Below are 24,278 nucleotides of genomic sequence, written 5' to 3' on the forward strand. Positions count from 1 at the left end.
TTTTTTTAGGACAATTTTTACAGGAACTTAAGAGCGTGTTTGTGATAGGTGTAGATATTAATTTCAAATTAAACTACAGGTTCTAGATTTGAATAATATTACAAGTACATAAACATGTTTATAGCTCTGGGACTAAGAGTTAATAGTTTATAGGAGTATTGTTTTTCAGGAAAAAAAAAAAACTGAAAATCAACTTCCATAGTACATTTAGAACTACAATTTGATCCGAAAAGCACCTCAAAACCAGCTTTTCTAAAACCCATATTTTATTTCCTATTCCAGCTTCTAGGGATCAATAGATTTCCAAAATCTGGTGATAACAATTTGACAAACTCGCTAACAGCTTTTTAAAAGCTAAAATTTCAAATTTTGCTCCTACAATTTTTCGTAAACCCTCACTTTGTTATATTTTGAGAGGGTTTTGACAAGAAAACAAAACATTGATGAGTGGTGAGTGTTAAGAATTCAAAGAAATGAATCATCTTTCACCCAAATTTCTTTATCGGATCGAAGAATACACGCTTAGATCACGGTGGGGACACAAACAAGGCATAGCAAATTGCTATCCCAAATTAATTTCACTTGAGATTACCCTCACTTTCTTTTCTAGAAGTGATACCCATGTGATGCACGTTATCTATTAATTAACCCAAATGTTACCTCGTGGGTAAAACATAGCTATATATAATAAACCCATGTGATGCATAAGTTTCTATTTCAAAGCATTCATGATTAAAAAAAAAAAAAAAACTAATAAAAGCATTCGTTTGGGGCCCCCTCCCTGCAAACGAAAGCTTGTGCAAAATAGGTGTGAGAGGAAGGTAGGGTTTATGATGCAGTCACGCGGTCTAAGGTTGCAAGGATCAATTCTGAATAGCCAAAAAAAAAACTACATTATGCAAATCTTTTAAATATCGGATCTATTGACAAAAAGACTCTAGTTTAAGAAATAGTCATAGGCTTTTGGGATTGTGATGATGTATCCATAATTAGCAGAATGTTTGTCACAGAGAGTATTGGTAACAAAAAAACCAATCAAATAAGAAAATATATTTTTATATCGTATTCCAAATTTTCCTTTTCAATCTTTAGGGTTGATTGATTAGAAAGAAAATTTTGCTCAAAAATACATACCTATATGTACTTTACTTTGCATACTAATGATTGTCATGTCCATATAGGTTTAAACTCGTGAAGAGTTTCAGATAAAATAAAATAGAAAATTGCATAAATCATATAAGTGATAAATGCATCGAGGCAAATTTTGTAGAACAAAATGAATTAGCAAGAAAAACACAACTCGGATTTGTGGGAGAGATCGTCGTATAGGTTTACAACTTTACAAAATCTCATAGCTTTGTAGTGGCTATTTTCCTCAGGTAATGAGACATCCATATGAAAAAGAGAAGATTACGTAACAAACTTACGCACAGCTCGATCAAAGCCTCGTTTTGAAACTACCTTAAAGGCTTAAGAACTTGAAAAAATTTCACTTGTATTTCTTGATGGAACTGAATACTGATAAAACAAAGGTGAGGTAGCTGTGCATGAACAAAAAAAAGAAATACCCTAGTATCTCCCTTTACATTACAGCAACAACATTTCAATATTCAAACTCCAAATCCATAGAGAAATGCTATTACAAATAGCCAATCATATAATACGGTAATATAGAATGCTTTCATTTAAATGGGTACTTATTAGTACTATTCAGTAGTAGTAATCTTACATTGCCCAAAGAAGAAGCAGAAGTGATGAAACAGACACGGCATTTTATCTACATCAGCCCAAACCAATGCCTACTAGTCGTACACACGAAGAAACCGACATGCTTCTACCCTACACAATCTTCAGTAGAAGATATTACAAGCAAAATTGCCTACTGATCCTAACTAAGACCTTCAGCTAGCGGTTATATAGAGTATATAGAGTTATATACTAGTTCAAATTAGATAGCCCGAAAAATCATCAGAAGATGATCAATCTTACCACACAGGTCAGGTGTCTCCTCCTTTTCTCCTAAAATCCTCAGTCTTCCATTGTTCGAGCGAACAAAGGACCAGCACAAGAGATTGTTCAATCAACGCATTGACATCAGAGTACGTACTCTATTCTGCCTTTCCGCTTTCTTAGCACTGGGAGTGCCTTTCAGCTTCCGCAATTCTTCCATCACCTCTTTCTCAACCGTGTCGATTGAATTCAGAAGCTTCTTCTGGGGCGTGAGGCAATCTGGTTCTCCAGCTTTCTGGTTGGTGATATTGAGCAATATCTTTGGCACTTTTCCAACAGATGGCGGATAAGCCTTCTTTATTCCAACTGTAGGATTTGGAGTGATCATAGAAAGATCGTGCTCAAGTTGAGCACCTGATGCAGGTTCAGAAGGAACAAGAACATTCTGGTCCTGGGGTATTGGACTATCAATTTGTGGGCCTTCGCTTTCCCTCAAGCTAGCTCTTCTTCTTTCAATGGCCTATAGAGTAATCCATTCCAGAATAGATGCATCAAGACGATGAACTTTGAAATGAAATAACAGAGAACAAAATGGTGCCAGAACTGAGACCATTCGACTCCTATTCCACAACATGGCCAAACTTCTACACTTGGCTAAGGCTATATTTGCTAACAGAATTCCCTCTACCCATGCCTAGATCGCAAGGAAGGGTATTTTTATGAAAATCAACCAATGCCAACATTACAATTTACGGCCCTCAGCCAAAGCAAGAGAGATACCTATAAAGCAGATCCAAAGAGGCAAAGGCAACCAAAAAACCATCTCCTGATACAGTAAGAGAGTTGACAAGGCCTGGTTTTAGTGTCAAAGCCCAGGGAGATGGTATAAATTCTGGGCAACATTTGAGCGACAACCACGGATGCAGAGAGCTAGGATCCCTTCAGCAGCCAAACATGAAGCACAGACACTTCTACAAATCGTCATATCAGTGTCAGAAACTCCTTGCAGGATCCCTCCAGGGACCACGTCACGCCGGGGACACATGGGGACATGCATGGTGACATGTCCATTAAATTCTAATTTTTTTTACATGATACATATGGGGATGCAGCAGAGTGATTTTTATAATTCGTAAGCTTTCCGGGCATAAAATATGTATAACTTCAAGAATCAAAAGTATTGGATTACAAGTGTAATATAAAATATATCTGGGTATCAGCATACATCATCAGTCCATAATGCATTCGATAGGAGTCCTAAGCTAAACATTTATAGGTTACAATATAGGTTTGCAAACCTAAGAGTATTTGTAGCAAAAAATTGATGGTCTGTATCTCCATTTTTTTAGGATTGTTGTGTCCCCCTACTATGTTCGTGTCTGAGCTACATAGGGAGACAATAAGCAGGCTTTGAAACCAGGTCACTGGTACAAACACAACATGGCTTCTTGCAGAGGGATACTACCACAGATGGACAGAAATAAATTAAAGAAACTAAGATCGAAACTTCGTTATCTAAATGGTGGTTGTTCAATGTTATCATCAAATGAAGCAGAAGACCAGTATAAAATTCAGGTGTGGAAAATTGATCACTGAGGCATAATGACAAAAGATCCAGGAATATGTGATACACCAGATTACAGAAGTGAACCAGGAGCAATCTTAAAATTTTGGTATTCAACTAAAATATCTTTCTGTTCCATTATTGAACTGAAAAGCAGTTAGGAGACTCATTAAATGGGGAAAGCTACAATTCCAACCGGAGTTCCACTGCTACCCAATATAACTGGACATTTTAATAGCTGGAAATGGACATGTATGAGTGGAAACAAATGCAATCGCGTGTGGTCTAGCCTAAAAATTGAATGCAAATGAACAACATCCAAGACCATGGTTCAAAATTTAACTAGATGCAACACAAAATCATGAACACACCGAATTTGTGATTTCGCCTTACGGGTCGCAGAAGAACCCAGACACAAAACAACAAAGCAAAATGGTAGAAACAAAACAAGAACTAAAGAGAGAAGACTAACAATTTGCTGCCCGCCATTTTCTCCAAATATAAGCAGCAGATCATTCCAGAACTAAAATTGCTCAATACTTGGGCAAATTCTTGCAAATTGCAATCATGGGAGAGAATCATTTCCTATCATATTTCTCTATGAAAACAAATAACAAGAACTACAATTGCTCAATTCTTAGGCAAATTCTAACTGACTTGAATCTTGGATGACTATGTACCCTTTCTAACATATGCCAATTCTGATAATCAATTCCATTTAGTGAATAAAACTAAAAGAGTAAATGATCAACATCAACCTGATTATTCAACCAAGCCATGGTGACATAGTTTTGAACTAAGTGTACCAAGATTTAAAATAGGCGCTTTTAAGCACAATACTTAAACTGATCAACACTGTGATCTCCAATTGTATCCAAGAACCACCTAAATGAAACTAAAGAAGCACATATATAATTATCTCCATGAATCATTTCCAACAGAAACTAAATCTTCTTTAACCTATGCAAGCTTTTTTCAACGAAAAATAAAACACATAAACACAAAACCCTTAGACGAAACCCTCCGTTTCTTATTCAAAAATAAGACAAAACCCTAATGAAATCAAACATTTTCAGACTAAATTAAACACGTTCACAAAGATAATAACAATGCTACGAAACCCACCATTTCTTAAGCAAATAAAGCCCTAATCAAGATTCCACGTATACAATGCAACCCGACCCGACCCAATCAAATGCAGTAAAGAGGGTTTTTGAGAATCGTTTACCCGCACGACAGCAGTAATGTCACGAAGAGGCGTTCTAGGGTACCAAGAAGGTAACACACTATTCGTGGAACGCCCTCGGCCTCGCCGGAAACTCCTCGACCCCATATTTTCCCGACCAACCACCGGCGACCTGTGCAGATTCCGGCCGAGCCTATTTCTGTTATTGCTTCTTGGCGTTCCCAAAATACCCCTCCCGACACCGCCGCTGCCGCCCCTCGTAGCAGCCGCTCCCGTCGGTCCGCGCGTGCCCGTCATCGCCGTCGCTCCCCACCGGAACGGAGTCGTTCCTGTCGCACCCACTTCTTGTTCCTCATCAAGTAGGATAGATATGCCGCCAATCGATTGCCTTCGACGGGCGAACGCCGCCCTAACGTCATCCGGCCTCGATAACCTGTCTCTTGACTCAGGCATTGTATCAACTGTTACAAACAAAAAGCAAATAAGTTTTGTCAGATGGGTTTCATTCTCAGGGTTTCTGTTTTCTCGATGAATCAAGAAAGACAAAATGAAGAAGAAGAGAATGGGGTTTAGAATCTGTTACCTTGAAAATGTGGGGGGAGCTTAGGGGGTTTTGTCAGCTTCGTCGGACGATGAAGAAGATGAAAATGGGAGGGCCCTAAAAATGGGAGGTGAAGAAGAGAGAGAGAGAGAGAGGCGAAATGGCAAAATTTTCAAAATGGAGTTTGGGCGGTACTTATCGAAACTGAAAATTCAAAAACGAAAGAAAGAGGGCACGTGTGTGTGTGATTTGAATTTCAAATTTTGAGTTCGTTGCTTAGCTGGGTCCGGTCCCGTCCGGTTCAGTTCAGACTCGCTTCGGCTATTGGGAAGTGGTTGGGCTTGTGTTTGAGCCCAATTGATTGCTCGATCTATCTTAAGTCGGATTGTTTTGTTCTACTTATTCAAAAAATAATAATAGTCGTGTCTTTTGATTTTGAGTGAATTTTTTTTTTTAGATTATTAGTTCATTTCAACGGGATGAATCTTAAAAGTAAAATTTATTAACCAAATTAAATTTTTTGAATAAGGACAAAAATAATCGAAAAAATTTGTTTGTTTGGATTATTTCTGTCTTTAGTGAACTTTCTTAAGATTTTGATCATAATTTATATATTTTTATATTTCTCTTATCGAGACGAATCAATAATCCATAAAAAATCAATGCAAAACTAATAAATGTGATTTTGTTTTTAATAAGGATAAAAAAATAATTAGCCAAAACACCATTAAAGCAGCCCAGATTAGGATGGGTATCCTCAAGCGAAAATGATATTGGTACCGATGGTACCGTAGGGAAAATGCACCGACAGCCACCAGACTGTCGTCTCCGGCCACCAGACGGCCGATCCGAGCGGTCCAAAAATTTTAAAAAATAAAACCGAGTGGGCCATTGCGGAAATCAACGGCATCCAAGGTGTGTAGGATGCTTGATTTGAGTACCCCTTTTTCGTCTATATATGTATATACGTGTATATACATGAAAAATGAGTTATCAGATCAAGCACCCTACACATCTCGGATGCCATTGATTCTCGCAAGGACCCACTCGGTTTTGTTTTTTAAAATTTTTGGACGGCTCAGATCGGCCGTCCGGTGGCCGTCGGTGCATTTTCTCTACGGTACCATCGGTACCAATAGTAGTACTCATCGTCAAGTACCCAAAGCCATATACTAATATGTGTACGTAAAATTGTCTTTTAAAAACATTTTGAATTAGTACAATTCATGAGAGCAAGCGCAGAGCATCTCAATGAATAATTATGTGAACAGGGGTAATATATAGGTAACCGTTTTTTCGTTTTTTTAGTGGGAGACTGGGAGTGGAGGATCCAGGGATTATCTGATTAAGGTAATTCATAGAGAACTGTTATTCCAGAAAACTAAACGAGGTACGTCCGATGAGTTGATCACCCGTGTAGAGTACATTGGTAATGCAAAACAATAGATTTTGTGTGCGGTGTGTGTGGGCCCACACCCAATGTGAATGAGTTTGTATGTTTGTACATGCAAGTATATTTGTGATAATAGATTTTTTTTTTTTTTTGATCCGCTATTTGTGATTATAGATTAATTGATATTTTAAACAACAATTTAGTAGTAATCTCACCTAAAAGTGAGAGTAATTTGCCCATTCGAAAGCAGACTGGTAATTGGTAGGTTTCATTCATCGAAATTCAAGTAATCTCTTTACTTGATAATATGCCAATGAACAAGTAAAAATACCAGTGCACATTTCATCCACTCTCTTTCTACAATATCACTCTTTCTTCAAAATCAAATGTTTCCTAAATGAACACCACATTTCAAGTGGGAATAATAAATAAATAAATAACGAACAAAACAATGCGAAAGGCGAAAAAAGAAAAAAAAAATGGATTAGGATGAGAAGCAACAACCACCACTTTTCCCACCAGAATCTTGGCCAGGAACCACAATCCTGGTTCCCTTGAGCGACGAGGTCTTCCCGAAGTCCGATCCGTCGTTGGCAATGAGGGATTTCTTGCTTATGATGCGGTAAATTTCCGTCAAGACAGTCAAAAACGCGCTCTCAACGTTGGTGGACTCGAGAGCTGATGTCTCCATGAAGCATAGATTCTCTCTCTCAGCGAATTCTTGTGCATCTTCAGTTGGCACCGCTCTAAGGCTCCCTAAATCGCACTTGTTACCAATAAGCATGATGACGATGTTCTTGTCGGCATGCCCCCTTAGTTCCTCTAGCCACCTTGCCATGTGATCAAACGACTGGCGCTTTGTCATGTCGTAGACTAACATTGCACCAACTGCTCCGCGGTAGTATGCACTTGTCACCGCTCTGTACCTGAGAGCAACAAACATGAAGCGTTAAGAAGCCCTGAAAACAATTAACAATAGCAAGGAATTACCCATAAAAATATATTTAAAATTCGCAACTTTTTGAGTTTGCGATCATGATTATCGGGAATTTTGCCTTGCTCAGGGAGGAAATACAGTCAGTTTCAATAACATATGACGTTGTCTACTTACCAAATCGTCAAATCCCTTGTGCCAGAGAGGCAGATAAAAAAACAGTGATATTTTTCAGTCTCCCAAAAATATCCACAACCAAGTACATCAAAATCCAATAGCTAGGTTTCTATTAACTTGATATGCCCTACACCAAACAGGTGGATTCAGACGATCTCTATTATTACCAGCTTGATTAGTTGCATTGAACAAGTTCTAGCCTACTTCATTGCTCAGATTTAACCTCTCCGAATGAAGATGAGGTCCACCAACACATCTAATCTCGTTCTGGAAAATTAGCCTTCTCGACACAAAATGATTGTTGAAGGAGGAAACATGGGGTTTCTCCGAATTGAAACATGAAATTGATCAAGATAAATGTCTTCCGAATTGCATTTAAAAGGAAACGGCTCAGCTTTGTATATGCTAGCATCCCAGAGGTAGGAAAAACACAAAAGACCAGTCTGCATTTGCATATTTTCTATATGTGCATCGAACGTGGCATAAAAAAGTGAATGATATCCAATCCGCATTGTTGAAGTTTCGAGAAGACAAATTATGGATATTCGTGCTCCAAGACATCCATAAAACCCTGGTTTATTTAAGGATTCTACGTCAATGGTTATTAATCAGTGCCTCACAGAGTTCTTTCCTTACTAGACCAGTGTGAAAAAAATAGCTGATGTGCTCAAACTCACTTGTTCAAGTACAGGATATTGTTTCCCTTAAGCTGAAGAAAGCAACATCAAAACCTGTCTTTGTGATCCCGATAATTGCAAAGAGTGAACTCCAACAACTAGTATAGATATTCCAAATCCAAAATGCAAGAGTTACTTATTTTTCTTCCCCAGTATTAGATTGCTATCACCCGTCATACATGTAAATCATTTGTCCTAGCCAAAGCATGTATGGAGTCCCAACTTTGTGGGATCATGATTCGTGCAGTTGACAATTACATCAGTGCAATAGTCACCAATAACATCAAGTAACTAAGTAAGCTATTATCCCGTATCACTTGTAGCAAAAACAAGTTTCGGAGCCAATACTATATTTCCCATAGATAAGACTCCATAGAGGGTAATGTGGTAGCATATCAGCAATCAGACTTCTGTGTAGTTGAACCATATTCCCTCAGCTCACAATGCATGGTAATTTCAGAACAGGAACAACCCATAATAGAACCATGGGAAAAGACAGGGACGGAGGAAACTATTTGAAACGGAATGAACATCCAACAGGACCAACACTAGTTCTAAGACGCATAGATGTTCCTCTTGCTTGAAGGACATCACTAACAAATCACCAATTTATCCTCTTATTAAAGACGGTCCGTGTTTAGTGGGATTAGTTGTTGAGTGGGTACATAAGAGCAAGTTGACCCTTGTGCCAAAATTTGGCATCAATGGCAAAACCCTCACCGCTCTTGTGCCAAGTTCAATGCCAAACTTTGAAATGGCCATTCTTGGTGCCAAATTTGGCAGTTGCCAAACTTGTCACATAACCTTCAAAGCAAGGGAAATGTGGTTGCAAAGGGGGAAGAAAGGTGGTTCTACCAAAATGACGTTGCGCTGGTGAGACAATCCTGTCATTGTATGAGAAAATCACACCGTAGCCAGCCAAAAAACGGCTTTCGAAAATGCCATTGGCAATTTGACACCGACAGGAGGACTTGTTCTAACTCTTCCACCAATAGTTTGCATGTAATGCCACAAATGAGATCTAGTGGGAAATGTAGTTCAATCTCATGTCTAATCTGCCGAATCAAACAGGCTCTTAGACACTAATTCAAACACTGCTAATTATTAAAACTAATAGCACATCGGGGATGATACAAGCTCCAATACATTTACAGCATATGAGATAATACCAAAATATGAAGCAATAAGGATTAATAAGTACCTCTCTTGGCCAGCAGTGTCCCAAATCTGGGCCTTCACCGTCTTGTGATCAATATTAAGTGTTTTAGTCTGGAATTCCACCCCAATCGTGGCTTTCGAATCCAAACTGAATTCATTCCTGGCGAACCGCGCCAAAAGCTGCGATTTCCCAACCGCCGAGTCTCCAATCAATACCACCTTGAATACGTAATCAATCTTCTGGTTAAAATCTCCATACAAATTAGACATTATTCCAAATTACCGCCCCAAAAATCAAGTGATGTATTCAAATCCCTGATTTGAACATGCAATTTTTTTGGGTTATGTCTACCCAATTTTGTGAGTCAGAAATAGCGAAGATCCTCTTATTAAATGAATCATGAGAAGAAAATTGAATCTTTGGTACAGAGATTAGATTTTTTCTAGGAGAATCAATTAACATAGGAATCCTCGAAGAAAGGTTTGAGACGTACGGCGAAATCAGATATCTAGGTTTAGGGTTTGTGAAGGGAGATCAGAGGGAGAGAATTCCGGGCATGGTGCTGCACAGATGAGTTTTGAGAGAGAGAGAGAGAGAGAGAGAGAGAGAGAATGGGAAGAACCAACGACCAGTGCGGGCCCCATTAACGGTTTTTGGTGGTGTTAGGGGAAAATTCAGGTGCATCAATGCTTAGCATAGTTTCGGTACAAATGAATTGAGGGGTAATGGAATTTGACAACTAAAAGGGGAGGATCTGAGCCGTTCGCTCATATGACTTTGACCATAAGGGTGTCTCCATCACGTGGTGGTGGTACCTTGTCGATGTTGTTCAAGTTTGAGGGAATTCTACGCTAAGTTTACATGTACCTCATTGTCTCTCAATATTTTTTTAACATTTGTGAAATTAGGAACAATAATTCTCTAACCAAACACACTTATACGCACAATTACACAAACTCTCCTACATCAAATATGGGGTCTAGACGCTCATACTAGGTGTGTGGGCTCCATTTCTTATGCTAGAAAGTTAGTGTAATTTTGTGTGTAAGTGTGTATAATAATAATATAATTGATTAAGATTTGAGAGGGAGAGTGGAAAGAATAGATGTATTACTTCCTTCATTCCATTTTATTCGTTCACTTTTTGACTTTGCAATGTCCCAAATTATTTGTCCATTTTGATAACTTCAGTGACAATGTCTTGTGAAAATACCCTTTTACCCTTCTTGATTTGGTGTGACAAGTGCAAGATTTGGGTGGAGGGCAGTTTTGAAAAGTAAAGGTTTGCAAAGTGTAATCATTATCAAATCACGATCGTATATTTGATATCTATATTGGTTACATAGTAACCCTCTGTCCCATATATTGTTTGTTCAATTTGATAAAGTGTAGTCCTTTATCCCATTAACTTATTAGCATTTGTTTTTGGCTTAGAAATTACAATTGTCCAAACATATCCCCAGTCTCCCCACATCCAAAAACAACAATGGATTTTCCAAATGAGACAAAATGACAATGGATTTTCCAAATGAAGATCCACATTACAACCACCCAACGTCCGAGGAAGATCGAGGAACAAAAACAACTCCAACATCACTACTGACTTACCATAAGCAAACATAACTTTACAACAATTTCTTGTCCTAACATTCTTCTCTCTCATTGTGATTTGATGCGATCGAGGCTATCACAAACAGTCCGCATCCTAGGCCGGACCTCCGGATCCGGTTCCGTGCAGTTGAGCGCGACATGAAACGCAGCAACGACTTGTTTCTTTGCATGAACCTCGTGTACAAGTGTCGAGTCTATAATTTCAGATAATGGTTTTTCCTCCCGAAACGCCCTCCGCACAAGGCTCTCTAGCCCCTTCCCATCATTTTCCAGGCCCAACTCCGGAGAACGACCGGTTAAAATCTCCAAAAGCACGATTCCGAACGAGTACACGTCGGATTTCTGTGTGAACTTGCTTCCCAAAACTCGAACCTCGGGTGCCGTGTATATGATGGATGAAGAGGGTATACTTTTGGGGCTCAATGTAATTTGGTTCAAGTTGTGCTTTTTAAGTGCTGGATTGGTGGATTTTGAGTTGCCCTGAACAAGTCGTGCGAGTCCGAAACCAGAAATGTAAGGATGAAGGTCGTCGTCGAGAAGGATTTTTGAGGACTTTATGTTACTGTGTACGTGCTTCCGAGGACTGCATTCATGAATATGCGTAAGACCCCTAGCAATGCCTTGGGCAATCTTCAACCTTGCTGCCCAGGATAACGGTGGCGACGGTTCTGCTGGTCCTCCTGTAGAGAACGGAACAACCAAGACATGAGACACTGCCACAAGATGTTATGTTTGAACTTTGAACTACAAGAATGCCACTGCCAGATTATTTGGATGCAAGAATGAACAACACCTCCATGTTAGCAATGAAACCCATGTGTACATTAAAAGAAACTGAAACATATAACAGTAGCTTTCGACACCCCAACCCGGCAACCCTGACCAAAAACGGAAGGGAAAAAGAAAAATAATAAAACAAGGCCTATTCAAGTAGCTTGCACTGACAAACGTAGGTCACCTACGATTTAGACATAATCTTGCACCGTGTTACTAAAACCAGAAGTAACACTCAAAAACGTGAAAACAAAGAGCATGCAAATAATGAAAACGCCAAACCAATAAACAGCTTCAGACTATACGATATTATGATTGAGGTGCTCGTGGTCCATTTTTCTTGTTACACATCTCATTCAAAATAAACCTTCACAGTACAATTCAAGACCTGTGACTTTGTTAGTTGTCACACTGGGGACCATTCATCATTTCCACTTTAATGTACCAAGGAGTAAGCAATAGCAGTGGACAGTAGCACAAAACAATAATAATCAATACGAATTTTGGAAGTAATAAGCAGACATCTCCTCCAGTGAAATGACAAGAGACATTATGCATAAAAAGCTTAGATCTCGGAGGGGGGAGGAAGGAAACAAATAAAAAATGCCAACAGTGTACCGGGTCTTACTATTTATTGAGTTCTTAAAGACATAAAGGAAAAAACACTGAAGTAGTTGCAGTCAAGTGGTCCACAATCAACGAGTAGAGCCAGATACACAAACTGTATATCAACACTGCACAACGAAAACTAAGATAGGACGTTGGTTTGAAAAAGTATTTTGTGCATATGGTCAATCGTACCCGTAACCAACAAAGACAGTAATTGTAGAAACAACCTGAGCGAAGAAATTAGTGAGGGACCATACAATCCTCTCAATGGAATGGCACTCCTGTTGTCTGTAAATATATATTGTGTAAACATGAAGGATGCGTAATGACAAGAATTTAATTGGTAAAAACTTTACTTTAAGGAAGACTATTGAAACATGATATGAAGAAGACAAAATTTAAAATTATGGAGTTTGTCTCTCATAATCAAAATTCAAAGGGTGTGAGGAATTGGTTTCTACAACTTCCTGTAAAACAGTAGTTAAGAACATCCTACAATGAGTTGTACAAATTGGAAAGTGATGTGAACAACTTCATTTACTACAATTAATCACAAATAACCAATCTTGTAGCCTTGGCTAGTTGGCTCCCTAAAATCAACTCAGTGTTTGCAGCCAATTGATCTCTAGACGCAATTCATAAACAAATAACTATTCATGAAGTTGAGCCTAAAAAACCAATCGCGTAAACATTGACTCGATCGGGACTCACAAAGTAGAAGTCCTGAACTACCCATTCTAAGGGTGGTAGGAGATATAAACTTGAGTGTTTGGTTAATCCCGCCTGATTTTCCAACCCCCCAACTTCAACCTCGCAAGAGGTTTGAATTGTCCAAACATGGTCAAAAACTAGTGTTTAGTGGAAACTCCTAAGATCATCTAAGTGATAAAGGCTTTCCTATGACATAGAAGTGTGCGACTGACGTGAGTGATGCAAAAGGAAATTTCCTTATGCTTCACCAAGAAGAAACTCCTAAGATCATCTAAGTGATAAAGGCTTTCCTATGACATAGAAGTGTGCGACTGAAGTGAGTGATGTGAAAGGAAATTTCCTTATGCTTCACCAAGAGAAGAGCTCCTTTCATGCCCAAGCTAAACATCCCTATGGATTTGTCCTTCTACCGTCCAACAACATAATCAACCAAGCAAATTAATGATTAACATGGTAGTCTTTGCTGCAAAAGAAATTTTCCTAATGCTTGATGCCTTCTGAAAGTATAGTAGTGCAAATAGTAACGGTTCCCCCGCGTGTTTGTGCAATGCTTCATGTTGCGAACAATAGCATACTCAAAGTTCAATTAATCAAGGGAACAATGTGAAATAGCTAACTATGTGAAGACAGACTCTTGGGGGAGTCAGAGATGGATTAACGCGTGGTGGTCAATTTTTCTATTGTCACGTGCCTACACAATTTGCTGGTATATCAACAATCTATGAAGTTTTTTTGTGCGTGTGTGTGTGCAAGGCAAGAAATAAAATATACTCTACGGATGGGGTGGGTGAGGTTTAAAACTCTTGCCTAATGCAGTACAAGGTGCCCAAGGCTACCACTCCACCTGCAACAAACTTCATAGTTGATGCTCCAAAGTGATAAGCCTATGATTTGCAAGTACGATACAATTCAAGGAAATTTGCACCCATACAAAACAATCAATTCAATCAGAGCTAGTCACGCTATCAAACACAAACATCAATATCAGGATCTATACCGTGCAAAGCGGTGTACAAGCTTCCGTTGCGAATGAACTCAGAAACCAGCAGTTTCTCATCACTAGCATAATAATACGCTCTCAACCGCACTATGTTCGGATGCTGAACCCTCCCGATAGCCTCCACCTCGGCCTCGAACTCCTTAAACCGCCACGTGGCATCTGCCTCGCTCAAGCGCCTCACCGCAACCATCGCACCCGCTCCGCCCGATCCCCTCCCCGCCACCACCCTATACACAATCCCACTCCTGCTCTTTCCCACTACATACGCCGATGCCCTCAACAAATCCTCCAATTCCAAACCAAACCCTTCATCCACCACAACAAATTTACCCTTCTGCCCCTCCTCGCTCACCTCCACCTCCACCTCCACCTCCTTATCCAACTTCTCCAACCTTCCCATTCTACCCTCCTCGGACCTCCTCCATTTCCTCCGAAACACCAATGCCGATACGAAAACCACCCCGATAACCACCGCAATGCCCGATACAACCGAAACTATCACCGACCCATTTTTCCTCCCTCCATTACTCACAAAACCCACACCAGGGTTTCTAGGGTTTTCGGGGTTTGAGAAAACCCTATTAGGGTTATTAGGGTTTTGAGCCTCCGGATCAGGACACAGCGAGTTCAACGGAAACCCGCACAAGTTCGGGTTTCCGGAGAACGCGGTGGGGCCCTGGTTTAATAATGACCCCACCTGGGGTATTTTTCCGGTGAGGTTATTGTGCTGGAGATCCAAGCTGAGCGCCACCGGGAACCTGCCGTAGGCCGGCGGGACCTCGCCAGAGAATCTGTTGTAGGATAAATTTAGCGTTCCGGCGAGGTGGGTGAGATTGATTAGGCATTCTGGTAAAGACCCACTGAGGAGATTGGAGGATAGGTCCAAGTGGGTTAGTTTTTGCAGTGATGAGATTTGGGTGGGGATGGGTCCGGAGAGAGAGTTGTTAGAGAGAGAGAGGCGGCGGAGAGAGAGCAATGAGGCGAGTTCGGAGGGGAGGTAGCCGGAGAGGGCTTTGTTGGGGAGGGAGATGGAGGTGACGAGTTGGGTGGTGTGGTCGCAGGTGATTCCGGTCCAGTGGCAGGGGGTGGGGTCGGTGGAGGACCAGGAGGTGAGGGCGTGGGTGGGGTCGGAGGAGATGGCGGATTTGAGGGCGAGGAGGGAGAGGCCGTCGGGGGAGAGGGAGGAGGAGGAGAGAGAAGTGAAGAGGAGGAGTGAGGAAATGATGCTAATGGCAATGGAGTTTGTAAGGGAGGAAATCGTCATTGTGAATGAGTCGATGCAACGAGGAGTTGCACAGAGAGAGAGAGAGAGAGAGAGATGAGGGAAGAAGAGAAGGGGGGGTGGAGTGAGAAGAAGTGGAGAGGGAGGAGGAAGTAGAAGCATAGTAGTAGTTCGAACAGGGGGTGGGGGTGATTTCGAGGTGGCGGAGGAACGTGGCTGATTGCAGTTTGAATTTTCCCTTGATCTATATACCCCCATAGTTTTTTTTTTTTTTTTCCCCTTGTCTAATGAATTTAATTTACGTAAAATCTTTTTCGGTAAAATATTTTACCTATTTTTTTTGTGTTTGGCTGTGTAAAATATTTTCCATTAGTTAGATGAAAATGATTTATTCTTAAATTTTCCGTAAGTTATTTTCCTAAATGAATCTGCTACTTCCTACTATAATTTTCACTGATCAGTTTTCTCAATTGTCAGTCCTGACCCACGTTCAATTCTAATATTCTCAGATCTCTCTACTGTTTAAGCCTCACTCTATATTCTCATATTTCTCCACCATTTAAGTCCCTCTCTCTCTACGGTACTATTTTGTTGATTTTTTAAAATACCAACCAAATACCGAAAAATAAAAGTTTGAAATTTATTTTTTTTAAAAATATTTTACATGAAAAACATTTTACATCGAAACAAACGGAGCCTTATAGTCTTTACACATTTCATTGGAAAATGATTTTCACACTCTCCTTTTAAAGGGTTGCCCAGTGAATCAACCGAACCGTCAAAACCGACCAATCCGCCCAAATCGATCCGTCTGTGAACCAAACCGAGATATATGTGGCGAATGGATGCAAATGAAAAAAATGACAATCCGCCGCAATCGGATGCGGATTTGATCCGCCCAATCCGCCCAAAGTAAAAAATACTAAAAAATGTAAAAAAGAGTTAAACCCTTCACAATAAACTATTAGCCCACCAAAATAGTACTGGTAAATTCAACAATACTTCATATACCATGCTATTTGTTATTGACATAGAAATTTCAACGTTATGTCAATACAAAAAATTATTGACTAGTTTTGAGGCAATACAGAGTGGTATAATGTTTTATTGTGCTACTATACTTTTTAAATTTTTGGTTCTTATAAAAAATAAATTACAAGCTTAAATCAACCCAAACCACATCCAAACCGATCCAACCGAACAATGCTCATGAACGGGTGGTAGATGGGGTAAGTATATATGTGTGTGTTTTGCTCTCTGACTTTTGGGTTTCAAAGAGCTTTTTAGAGCAGATATAAACGTGTTTTTATTTTTAAAAATGTTACTTGATGCAAAGTTTTGGAAGTTTTTTAGATATTTTTGAAGTACTTAGGCTGTTTTAAATTCGCCCAAATCGACCAAGCCGAACCGCCTAAACCGCAAACCAAACCGACCGAACTGTGAAACACTCACAAACGGTTGCGGATGGAGAAAACAACAATTGCATCCGTCTGGAACCGAACCGATCCGCCCACTTTAATGATCCACACTCCATTCTTTTTATCAACCTGAATTTACAATGTTGCTCTTGAATGTTTGAAAAAATGTAATGAAAGAAGTGTGAGATAGCAAATTTATGTGAATAAAGACGAAAAAAGAAATATGAATCGTAAAAAAAAAGAAAAGAGTGAAAATCACTTGTCATTTTGATGATGTGGGGCAACTTATCAACTTTTGTACCCAAATCACTTGTTATTGAAAAATGTTAAATTATTTTTACTAACTAATAAATTGTTTAAAAAAATCAAGTTTGTTGAGAGAGAGAGACAGAGTAGTTGAAAATTTTCAAACTATTTTCACTAATCAATTCTAAATTGTAGATGAAATACAAAACTTGTTGCTGTTAAAATGTCATAACTTGTTGCTTCTTCTTTCTTTATTTTTATTTTTTGATAATTCATACTTGTTGCCTAAAAGGGAGTAATATACTACTAGCATTTATCATAAGGATCTTTCTGTAATTTTGGTGTTGTACGTTCAAATTGAGTTGGTGTCAGAAGTCTTCAGAAAGGGACACATGCAAATGCAACTGCACAACTTTTTTCAGTTTCCACTTACAAGTTACAAGGGTGTTGTGGTAAATTCGACACTGTAAGAAGATTCAAAAAAAATTGACATAAAACGACATCCCAAAAATAAAGTAATAAAAAGCTGTACCTCTGGATCCATCACAGGATTTTGTTTTGTCTTTTTTGGTACTACGTATGTAGTACATAGTAGAAGCTAAGCAGTAGAAGCATGGAGCCAATAAAAATGTCTACTTGTTTTTTAGCAAACTTCCCAACTCTCTTTTGTCTGAATAAGTTAGAAATTGCAAATTAAACCAAACCAAAAGGTCAAACACAAGAAAACAAAGAAAAACTCCATCTGTGTCAATTTGTTTTGGATTCCAAAATTTTTTTAGTAACTTTCTTGAGAGATACAATCAAACTTTTTAAGGACGAGTTCATGATATATTCTTTTTTAATCTTCAGACTAATTCAAAAACACCACTTGTTTTTTTTCTTTCTAAAAACAGCATTTAGAGTGTGTTTCACCAACTAAAATATTTATTTATTTTTTGAATTAAATTTGATGTATTTTGAGAAAATGTTCTGTCTCATAAAGCAGGGAATAAGTACTTAAAAAATAAGAATCTTAGCAAGAAGGGGCCTAATAGTCCATTTAGTTGAGGAAAATGAGCTGTTTTGAATACTGGATATTTTTAGTCTACATATCAAAAATATTGTTTAGCCAATAGCGTGAATTCACCCTAAATCCTTAATTTTTCAAAAATTATCCTCCAAAGTTATAAACCTTAGTTCAGAGGAATGGACAAAAATACAATTGTACAGAAGTATGATCATGGACGTTTCCTTTTTTGGGTCAAATGGCAACTAAAGAATAAACAAACGAATTGGGACGAAAAGTGTAATTTCCACTTAGCATCTTGTTTGATTTAAGGGTAAATTTCACTGACCTCCCCTGAGGTTTCTGACAAAAGCAGAAACCTCCCCTGTGGTTTCTGAAATTGCACTGCACTCCCTTGCTTTCGAAACTATTCTCTAAATTCCCCCCTTTCGTTATCTTGGACAGGATGGCGTTAACTCTAGCTATTAAATGACCAAAATGTCCTTCCAAAGAAAGCATAAACTATGAGAAAGTTTTCAGTATCCTCACATTTTCCAAATTGCACCTCCTTTTATTATCGCAGCCATGTCTATGGCAATACCCACCTGATATCAATAATAAGCTTCACCATCCTCACCAACCTTGCTGCCTCACCCATCTCTCTCCCTCTCTCACTAATTTTCGGTCTTCAAATTTTCTTTCTCGCCAAGTGGAGTGGAGTACAATTGATGCCTCCCTAATACTCTCATGCACATGGGCAGAGTTCGATTCCCGTAAACACCTACCCTTCTTTCCAAGTCCACTAGGATAGAGTAAATTAGGTTTAACGAATGACGAAAAAATACTCATAAATAAAAATAGCCGATTTTTATTTTTTGGTGTCCAATTAAAGAGGCTACGAGAAGCATGGTATATAATACCTTAATCAAAATAGAAATCACTGATTTTGAATTTTTGGCGTTGAATTAAACCTTTTTTTATGTTCCAAAAAAATAAAACCTTGATCGAAATAGAAATCAACGGATGTGTTTGTATGAGAGAGAGAGAGAGAGAGAGAGAGAGAGAGAGAGAGAGAGAGAGAGAGTGTGTGTGTGTGTGTTCATGAGATTTTATTCATAAAAATTATCGATTTGCTTTCCCGATTTTGGTGCATGTCGGGTTTGAATTAGTTTGCATCTATTAACGAGCAATTAAGATTTTTGGTTCCAGTATATAGGGATGAAAGGGTTGTGGAGCATGATGCTCTGTTTTTTTTTTTTATTGTGAACGTGACTTGTATTTTTATTTTATTTTTTTTTGGAATGCGTAAGGGGGGATTATGCATGTGTTTTTACTCTTGCAATGTAAATAAGTGAAACAAACATGGGAAACCCATTTTGATGAATGTGCAGCGCTATTAACCCCAAATTTATAATTTGTCTTTTCAGAAACTTTACCAATCAAAAACAATAATTGTGAATAGGTTTTGAAATGTATTTCGTATTGATTGTTCTCGTGACATTGACACAAATATGGTTGAACCTTTTTCTTTTAACTTAAGCGTCCGGATTAACTTACGCATACTTCGACTAATTCTAAGAGTCCAATCCAACCACCCATTTGTGGGACCATCTTAGATTGCTGTTTTTTATTTTTTATTTTTTATTTTTCATTTTTAATTTGTTGTACTTAATTTGTAACATTTAAAATAGATGTGCATATTTTCTAGAAATTTATTATCAAATGGGTATAAATGGAGCAAGAGTAGATGGGTTCATGGAGGAGCAAGTGTGGGTGATAAGTAGATAGAGTAATGATAGGTGGTCTAGGTGAGGTTTGAGAGAGATAAAGGATACGTGTAATGGAAGGGAGGGGTGGTTACATTTGACTTGGTTAAGGGTAGTGTAACGCCCCCAATTTTGGGTACGTTAAAGAAAACATTTTATTACAAAAACAAGGTGAGTCTGGCTCATTATTACAACATAACTCTCATGAGAGTACTTTTATTACACAAGGGAAGGGAACTAAGGTTCCTAACTACAGCTCCGCCTGCTCCTCCATCTGAGCCAGCTCTTCAGCTCCAAAGGTCTCCAAGGTGTACTGCTCACCTTGATCATCTACAAAGTCTGACACATTATACCAGCGTCGCCACCGATATAATATGTCAGGGTCACCAAATGTAACACCATGAGCTACAAAAGCTCAGCAGAACAAACCCATACCCGCTAACCCATAACTTACAAACAACAAGTTATACAATCATCGATTTCCACATGATACATGTATATACAGCTAACAATGACACATCCATATTCGTTAATCATCTATCGTTGGTGTCCAAGATTTCCGTGTTTCTCCTACGCGACTCGTCGTAGACCGTGTCAACATTTTCACATACCAATTCATCTTTCAAAAATCATTTGTTTAACACACCCAACCTCGGTTCCGCCGTTCCGGTCTCTCGAGTATCCTCACAATGGTTCCGCCGCACCGGGTTCCCATTGGCACACAAAATCTTGCATTGGCTTCTCTCCGCGGATAACCAAGCCCTACCTCACCATGGTTCCGCCTGTCCAGGTTCCCATGGGAATGCACACAACCTCACAATGGTTCCGCTATTCCGGATCTTCATTGGAACACACACAACCTCACAATGATTCCGCTTTTTCCGGATTCCCATTGGAACACACACACCCAACTCACATTATGCCACCAAAACCGGTCATAATGTAGTTTCAAAAATATTTCCTTCCTCGGAAAACATTTTCTTTCATTAATCACACCCTAGGTGCCATGTTTCTACTTTCTCGGTTCTCGTGTCTCGTGTCTCGTTTACATGCAAAGACTCCGCGGTAGGACAAAAGTAAGCATGAAACATTCTAACAAGATCATCCAATTCTATAATATACCACAAGTAACACATTCGATTTATGTATGCAAGCTCATACTCCTTGGAATATCAAAATACGAATACTTCGATTCACATGGTAATGTTTTAACTTTCGAAAACCGTTCTTTCTTAAAGATCAAACAACATACGTTTTACTTGGAATAAGTAAGTAAGTGAGTAAGAATAAACTTAGAGTTAGGGGTAAGAATAATCTACCTTGATCCGAAACTAGTCGGGACCGAATAAGCTAGTTGGAAGTTTTCTACGGGCGGTGAAACTCGCAAATCTGGACCAAACTTTGGATGGCAGTAACTCGGTCAATATTTGGCCGAATATGATCGTTCTTGGGTCGAAATCGAAGCTCTCGAAGTGCTCTACAACTTTCGTGAAGGAAGTTGATCCTAGAAACTACTTTAGGTAGGAGAAAAATGGTGATAAAGGAAGAGACAGTATGCTGTCTGGAAATGGAAATCCGAGATTTTTACTGAACTTCGGATGCCAATATCTTTGTCATTTCTTCACCGATTAGGGTGGTTCTTGGGTCTAACTTGAAGGTCTCGAAGTTCTCTACAACTTTCCCGAAGGAAGTTAGCTCTAAAAACTAACCTAAAAGGGAGAAAACTGAGGATTTTCAAAGGGCAGTAGGCTGCCTGGAAAAACAGAAATGGTTTCTAGAGAGAAGTGAGAGCAAGAAGTGAAGATGTGAGTTGAAACTTGAGGTGAGCTTGCTATTTATAGGCAAAAGTCTTGGCTCTCTCTCCCTCCATATGGCCGGCCATATCTCTCTCTCTCTCCCACATGGATTTGTTCCATTGAGTGGTCATTTCATGCCTTTCAGTCATGTCATGCCTTCCATGACTTGTCATTTCCAATTTAGGCCAAATCTTAGGCCATCATGAAGGGTTTTGGACTTGTCAAGTCTATGAGAAGGTTGCTTGTAAGAAAGAATAAAATCATTGGCTAACTTGTACTTTGAAAGACTAGAAATGGGTTGGCAAGTGATCAAAAATAGGCTTAAGGCTATAAATGTTGCTTGTGTAAGTAATCAAAACTCATGCACACACTCCACCCCACTCTCTCACTCTCGGCCTCTCTCTCCCTCCTAGGTACATATGTCTAGGAAAGTAAGTCTAGAATTATTAGGTTTAAGTCTAGAACATAGGTGTGCATGCATGGCAAAACTAGCCTTGCTTCCTTTGGAAGCAAAATGATGGGATTCTTTGTATGACTTGTCTTGTCATGCTTATTGGCAAGTCAAAGGTCTATTAACCAAGGGACAAAAATTTCCCTAACAATTATGGACCAAGGGGTAAAGGAATATTGGTCATAATTAGGGTTTGAAATGACTAAACATAGGAATAAAATGATTACTCCTATGGTCTAATGGTTCAATAGGGTTCGGAGGGTTTCATAAGGTTCAAAGACGGTCAAAAAAGTTCATCTAGGGTTAGAGAATTGTAACTAGGTGAATCGGTGATCCGGTTCCTCCAACTAATCGGTTGGGAGCTAACTCTAATTGCCACGTAGGACTCTTAGTCAAGAAGAATATTTTTAAGGACTTAAGTCTAATTATGACGGATTATAAAAATTAAAAAAGAAATTTTTTTGTAGCAAATTCAAGTAATTAAAATAAAATTTAAATATTTAACGAAATTTTTATTTACCAAAAATCAGGGTCGTTACAGGTAGTTTAGGTATTTAGTAAGTAAAAATATGATGACATCACTAATTTCTGTTAGGTTTCCAACGGAAAAATAACAGAAGGGTGTAGTCAAAGAATAGTTTCAAAAGCAAGGGAGTGCAGTGCAATTTCAGAAACCACAGGGGAGGTTCCTGCTTTTGTCAGAAACCTCAGGGGAGGTCAGTGAAATTTACCCTTGATTTAACGTTTTGTTGTTGTTGAGCTCGAGCCACAAACTAGGCTTAGTTTATTGAGTAGTGCTACATGTACCGACCTCCCCGGTACCGAAATCGTACCGCCGGCCGCCGGTGGGCCGTCTCCGGCCACCGGACGGCCGATCCGAGCCGTCCAAAAATTTAAAAAAAAAAAAAACGAGGGGGCCTACGCGGGAATCAACGGCATCCGAGGTGTGTAAGGTGCTTGATCCGAGCACCCTTTTTTCGTGTATATATGTATATTCCCGCGAATATACATATATACACGAAAAAAGGGTGCTCGGATCAAGCACCTTACACACCTCGGATGCCGTTGATTCTCGCGTAGGCCCCCTCGTTTTTGTTTTTTAAAATTTTTGGACGGCTCGGATCGGCCGTCCGGTGGCCGGCGACGGCCCACCGGCGGCCGGCGGTACGATTTCGGTACCGGGAGGTCGGTACCAATATCATTTCTGTAGTTTATTTAGGTCTCATTCGGAATTTCTACCAAATATGCACAGTTCTTTATGCATTAAAAAAAACAAAATTGATTGAAAAATCTAGTAGAAATTTGTTTAGAATGCAGTCACATAAACTATTGCCTTCAGTGGAAAAGCCATATTGGATTAGTAAGTCATAATTTGCATTTGTTTTATTTCCATTTCTACCCTCATGTTCAATGTTGTGGAACATGGTATAATACTTCTTGGTTTTATATGGTTCACATGTTCCATGCCAAAAGAGATACTCCCTCCGTCCATTTTTAAATATCCCGCTTCGTAACTCCAACTTATTAAGAAAATATCAATCATTACACATTTCACATTAACTTTTACCTCTATTTTCCCTATTTAACCTTTATGAAGACATCATTATTACACTTTTACTCACTAACTTTTCAAAATGAAATCTAATTTTAAGGGCAAAATGAAAAACGTACCAACTTTTACCCACTAATTTTACAAAATGGACACTTATTAATGGACAACTCAAAATAGAATACTGGACTTTAAAAAAAGGACGGAGGGAGTACAATATTAGGAAAGTGATTTTGGCACTCCACATTTAGCTATTAGCACTCCACTTTTTGTCTTTATCCCATCTTAAATTACCAAATTACCCCTTATTTTGTTACCGTCCATTCACTTTAAAGAGTATTGTTGTAATTTCAAATAGAAAAAAAAGAGACAAAATGAAATGCTAATGGCTAAAAGTAGAGTGCCAAAATCAATATCCTATTATTAATTGGCATTTCAAGAAATTAACTTCCAAAAAAATACAACTTGGTAATTTGGTCCCTATAATCTGTTTATTTTCTTGAGAAGTTGATGACTGTTTTACTTCAACAACAAAAATTACTCCAATCTAAAACACAAG

General features: G+C 38.9%; 3 protein-coding genes across 3 annotated transcripts; all 3 read right to left on the bottom strand.

Annotated features, from left to right (window-relative positions):
* Nucleotides 1–1,658: 1,658 nt before the first annotated feature.
* LOC131322537 (protein POLYCHOME) lies at nt 1,659–5,401 on the bottom strand. Its single transcript, XM_058353893.1, has 3 exons — nt 5,284–5,401; nt 4,743–5,161; nt 1,659–2,470 (listed from the first exon to the last, which is right to left on the bottom strand). Exons 2-3 carry the CDS (start codon nt 5,151–5,153, stop codon nt 2,081–2,083), a joined length of 801 nt encoding a protein of 266 aa, XP_058209876.1. The 5' UTR covers nt 5,154–5,161; nt 5,284–5,401; the 3' UTR covers nt 1,659–2,080.
* Nucleotides 5,402–6,881: 1,480 nt separating this feature from the next.
* LOC131322538 (ras-related protein RABA4d) lies at nt 6,882–10,197 on the bottom strand. The gene is made up of 2 exons (XM_058353894.1): nt 9,624–10,197; nt 6,882–7,560 (listed from the first exon to the last, which is right to left on the bottom strand). Exons 1-2 carry the CDS (start codon nt 9,848–9,850, stop codon nt 7,119–7,121), a joined length of 669 nt encoding a protein of 222 aa, XP_058209877.1. The 5' UTR covers nt 9,851–10,197; the 3' UTR covers nt 6,882–7,118.
* An 884-nt stretch (nt 10,198–11,081) lies between these two features.
* On the bottom strand, nt 11,082–15,720 carry LOC131322539 (receptor protein kinase-like protein ZAR1). The gene is made up of 2 exons (XM_058353896.1): nt 14,284–15,720; nt 11,082–11,872 (listed from the first exon to the last, which is right to left on the bottom strand). The coding sequence occupies exons 1-2, from the start codon at nt 15,668–15,670 to the stop codon at nt 11,241–11,243; spliced, it is 2,019 nt and encodes a 672-aa protein (XP_058209879.1). The 5' UTR covers nt 15,671–15,720; the 3' UTR covers nt 11,082–11,240.
* Between the last annotated feature and the right edge of the window lie 8,558 nt (nt 15,721–24,278).

Source organism: Rhododendron vialii, chromosome 4a (assembly GCF_030253575.1).
Source record: "Rhododendron vialii isolate Sample 1 chromosome 4a, ASM3025357v1".
Classification (NCBI taxonomy): domain Eukaryota; kingdom Viridiplantae; phylum Streptophyta; class Magnoliopsida; order Ericales; family Ericaceae; genus Rhododendron; species Rhododendron vialii.